Source organism: Sinocyclocheilus rhinocerous, unplaced genomic scaffold (assembly GCF_001515625.1).
Source record: "Sinocyclocheilus rhinocerous isolate Xijiao unplaced genomic scaffold, SAMN03320098_v1.1 scaffold303, whole genome shotgun sequence".
Lineage (NCBI taxonomy): Eukaryota > Metazoa > Chordata > Actinopteri > Cypriniformes > Cyprinidae > Sinocyclocheilus > Sinocyclocheilus rhinocerous.
The window spans coordinates 918,219-923,007 of record NW_015656152.1 but is presented as its reverse complement, the minus strand read 5'-3'; the positions used below and the strand labels follow the sequence as shown (position 1 = coordinate 923,007).

The 4,789-nt window shown below is 36.9% G+C and overlaps 1 protein-coding gene across 1 annotated transcript in view; it reads left to right on the top strand.

Moving 5' to 3' along the window:
- The window catches only part of LOC107719407 (importin-13-like), a 43,104-nt gene that overhangs the window by 31,014 nt on the left and 7,301 nt on the right, over nucleotides 1-4,789 (top strand). The window contains exons 12-16 of the mRNA XM_016526820.1: nucleotides 695-844; nucleotides 932-1,012; nucleotides 1,124-1,261; nucleotides 2,544-2,640; nucleotides 4,366-4,418. Coding sequence (XP_016382306.1) covers nucleotides 695-844; nucleotides 932-1,012; nucleotides 1,124-1,261; nucleotides 2,544-2,640; nucleotides 4,366-4,418 — 519 coding nt within the window. The remainder of the gene's footprint in view (nucleotides 1-694; nucleotides 845-931; nucleotides 1,013-1,123; nucleotides 1,262-2,543; nucleotides 2,641-4,365; nucleotides 4,419-4,789) is intronic.

The following is a 4,789-nucleotide window of genomic DNA, read 5'->3' as shown; positions in this document are numbered from 1 at the left end:
ATTGTTTTACTTACTTGTTTTTGACATATCCGACCGAACTACAAACTTTCCAGTGATGTCTGTGAGAAAGGTATATTCACTCGACAAGCTCGATACCAAAATACCAGTATCGGTATCGGTGCATCCCTAGAATAAATACATAATTATAAAATAATAATGCTATAAATATTATTTTATTATAAAAAAAAAAAAAAGATTACTAAAAACAATATTTATTACTATTCTAATAATACTATTTCCGTGTAAAATAAAAAAGTGAGTATTTAAGAAAAATAACAATAATTATTTTATTTTACAGTGCAGCTGTAAAATTACAGTAATAAAATGTATTATTAAAAGTGGCATTAATTTGTTTACTTTAATATTGCACTATAAGCCATGTTGCGATTATATTTTGTTATTGTTCAGCCCTAACTTGGTCTGCCTTTGCGAACAACTGTTTGAGCTCTGCTAGTATGTGAACTTTAGCTACAGACGTCTTAAAGCTAGAGTAGCAGAAATGCTCAGTTTAATCTATGTGATTGAGAGGAAAATGGTCAAGGAGAACTAGATAATGCATGAAATCTTAACTGAATTCATAAGTGGATTTCAGAGAAAAAAATTAAAATTGTCTGTATGCATTGAGATTGTAAAATATGGCCCCTTTAAAATAAGGCATATTGAATAACAATTTGACCCTGGTTTCTTTTTTCAGCCAAACCCTTCGAATAAACTGGCCATTATTCACATCCTTGGTCTGCTGTCCAATCTCTTCACCACGCTGGACATCACCAAACAGGAGGAGGAGTCAGGAGAGAATGCCCCGCCCATCAAATCAGCCCCGCCCCAGACAGGCCCCAACCCTGTAAGCACATTCCAGCTCTCCGCGGTCACTCTGAAGCAGACGTTCGCATGTGTCAGAGGTGGACTAGAGTGTGTTTGTGTGTTTTAGGTGGTGGTGGTGCTCCAGCAGGTCTTTGCACTGATACAGACGGTCCTCAGTAAATGGCTGAATGACTCGCAGGTTGTGGAGGTAAGATTCATCACAAACTCCTTATTCTGCTTCATCTCCAGATTGTGTCATAGTTTCCGATGTATCTTTTCCATACGGATGCAGGACAGATTTAATTCTGCTCTCTCTTAGGCGGTGTGTGCCATCTTTGAGAAGTCTGTGAAAACTCTCCTGCATGATTTTGCCCCCATGGTGTCTCAGCTGAGTGAGATGCTGGGGCAGATGTACAGTACCATACCGCAGGCATCTGCACTGGATTTAACACGCCAGGTATACGACACACACAGAACAGAAGTATCTTTATATAAAGACAGTAATGTCCTGCGGGTCCTTAAAGAAGTTTGATCAAGTTTGAGGCCATAAGCAGTCTGAAAAACAAAAGTCTTAATTATCATTTCAAGTCAAGTCACATTTATATATGCAACACAGATTTTCAAAGCAGTTTCACGTTAATAAAACAGGAAAATAACAGTGTAAATGTAAATGCATCAGTTATGAAACAAAGTCAGTTTGAGCTATAAAGCAGCTCTACAGAATATAATAGTGTGATTATTCAGCTCAATTTAGTTCATTGGTTCAATTCAGTTCAGTAACTATGTCAGTGTTGTAAAGTTCATTAATTATTGTTGAATCATTCAGTTTCGGGACGGAAGAACAGGAATCATGATATAGCCTAATTGGATTATTAAACTTCAAAAGGCTGTGATTGAATTGCGTAAATGTAATCTCTACACGTTCAAAATGTAATTCTGCAGGCTCGCAGTTATAGAGCAGTTCAATCTATGAATGGCACACATTTATGCCAATAGGTTGCTTATGATCAACTGTTGATGGAATATGACGATGTTTACTTTATGGTGGTTATTTTGTAATATGTTGTATTCATCTTTTTGAATTTCAAAATAAGAGTTTAAATTTAAGGTCACAAAGTTTTAAATGATCGTTTTAAGGTTTAAATACATCGTTTTAGATCTTATATTTTGGGACAGAAAAACAGGATTACGATACAATTAAAAGTCTCACATTATGCATAAAATAATTTTTCTGGATATTGTTGGTATTTTGGTTACACAATGAACTGTATCTGGCACTTAATTCAACGTGAACTCTTGTAGCTTCTCTCTGAACTGCCCCGTCTAAGACTAAGAACATTATTTAACATGATACTAGTAAAAAAGAGATTTTACTAGTATCTGCGCAGTAATCTTTTTATTGCCCTTCTCTAAACACAGTATTATCGTATCAGTAACCTCTAACTCATATCTATGGATATATAAGTATGTAAATACATTTCATTACATATGTAAATATTTAATAAAACATCTTGCGCATTTAAACTTGTTTTATAGTTGAATGTGTGCCTGATTAATTAATAATCTGAATGACAAGATTTATTATGAGATTGTATTGGGTTGTTCTATATGGACATATGGTATTAATTTCATTTGTGCAAGCCTTAAAATTCTCAAATTTGATTTTGAAAACTGAGAAAGCTTGAATGTGTTGTGCTGCTTCCGATGAGTTTTGTTTGATTGATTTTGTTCTCTTGCAGATGGTCCACATATTTGCCAGCGAAACGAATCATTTCCCCCCAATCAAAGCGCTGTTTGAATTGGTCACTTCTGTTACTCTGACCATCTTCCAGCAAGGTAGGCATGCTGGGAACATCCAGCTCCAGAGGATGAAGGAAATCACGTGGTTTTGATGTCTTTACTCTCACTGTTTCCAGTTGTTTGCATGTATCTGTTTTTTAAAACCCGCACACACAAGCAGAGTTCAGAAATGGGCATGGTCTTATGAAACTGTTCTTGTTTTCTGAAATGGTGTGGTGACTTGATCCTTCAAATTTTCACTCCATGAGTTTCACACACGCTTCGATCCAAAAGCGTTTTCACACAGCTTGTATTAATATGATTATGAATGCAGCCCTATTAATGCTGTGTATGCATTCATAAATTGGGGATTTTGCTTTGCACACCTGTTAAACTTGTCTTAGGGCTTCACTCTTTTCATTCCACCACTTCCACCCACTTTTCTTGTTGACCTGAATGAAAAACATGCCTTCCTTTGCTTGATTACTGTCAGCTTGCAGATTCTTCGAGTCAAGTGAGCTTTATTGCCATTCTGCTATATGTAGAGACATACAAAGAAATGAAATGTAATGCAATTACTGATGTAAATCTAATGAAAGCACTGAAAAAGATGTGATGTATGATTTACTTTGATACAATTTGCACTCAGAAATTGTTAGTAAATTCCACAAATAATTACAAAGTAACAAGTTACACATTGAATTAAACGTGAAATAGAAATACTGGAATAGTATTTTATTTTAAAACATACTTCGATAATTTTCAATGATAAAAAAAAAACATTTTTATATTGTATTCATTCAGTGTGTTCCTAAACAAGATATCCTTCATCTCGTCTTATTCAGACTTAAAACACCAACTTGTTTGGCAAATAACCAAATTTTCCATTTTTGGCGGTATCGATTTTCTGGTTTGGACCAACCAGTGACAAGAAGTGTGAAAACAGCCTAAAATTGTCCAGCATGACTCCCTACCGCACACACACTCTCTCACATAGTTGTTCTTTGCATGTGTCCTCTAGTGCGCTTGCATCCCTCACTTCCTGTTTGTCATTGTTCACGTTCTTCTGTTTTAACCACGTCATTTCCAATTCAGCAGAAATGTGAGTGATAACACTCTTATCCCGATGCGGTGACATGGCCGAGAGGACCTGCCGTGGCCTGTGTGTTTGTTTGTCATTTGTTTTCTGTGAAGGGGCAGGGTTTGACGGGTGGGCGGGGTCTGGGTTTGAGGGGGCGGGGTCTTGTTTGGAGTGTGGGAACAGCAAAGGGAGGGAAGTTTGGGACTGACTGCTACCTTGCTCTTCCGGGGTGGCGGTGGGAACCAAGTGCTCACCAGCTGCGGCGGGCCAGTCGGGTGTATGAATTGAATTTACAGACAATGAAAACAAATAAAACGCACACTAAAAAGAAAGTAAGCAACACAAGTGTCATCACAGTAACAGGTGCCTCCTGGGTTCCCACTCCAAACCCACTGTTTCTTTTGTTTTTTAGGTTTCTTTTCTTTCTCTCGTTACTTCTATTTCTTTTCCTTCTTTGTTTCTCCCCTTCAGAACGGACTCATTGATCTGTCTTTTTTTGTTTTTTCTTTTTGTTTTTCGCTACTGCCTTCAAGTCGTTCATGTTCCCTCCTCTTTCTCTGCCCTACTTCTCTCACGCGTGCGATTATTTCCGTCCAGTTGACTTTTCCTTTCCACATGACTGTTCGATCTGTTTTTTTACTGTTTGTATATATTCTTATTATTCTTATTATTTCTTAAGTTTCATCTTTATTATATTTTAGGGCCCAGGGATCATCCTGATATTGTTGATTCATTTATGCAACTCCAAGCTCAGGTGTGTTTTTGGTTTCTTATTTCATTCACTTTGGGTTTCTCTCTTCTCTTTCGCTGTCCCTTTTTTTCTCCCTTCTGTTCTGTGTCACGGGGTCTTTACAGACCCTTGTTTTACTCGGGCAGTGGAATTGACCTGAGGGGTTTTGCTATTGGATGATTGACAGCTCTTTTGTCCAATAGTCACTCCTGTAATACGTGTACATCTCATTCAATCCAAAGATCCTGCTCCTTGTGGCGGTTTATTACACATCAAAACTTGGCTGTGATCGTGTTGTATTTCACAGCATTTCTTTTACAGTGGAGTTGGACTAAATTGTATGTGATAATTAAATAATGAGATATATATATATATATATATATATATATATATAA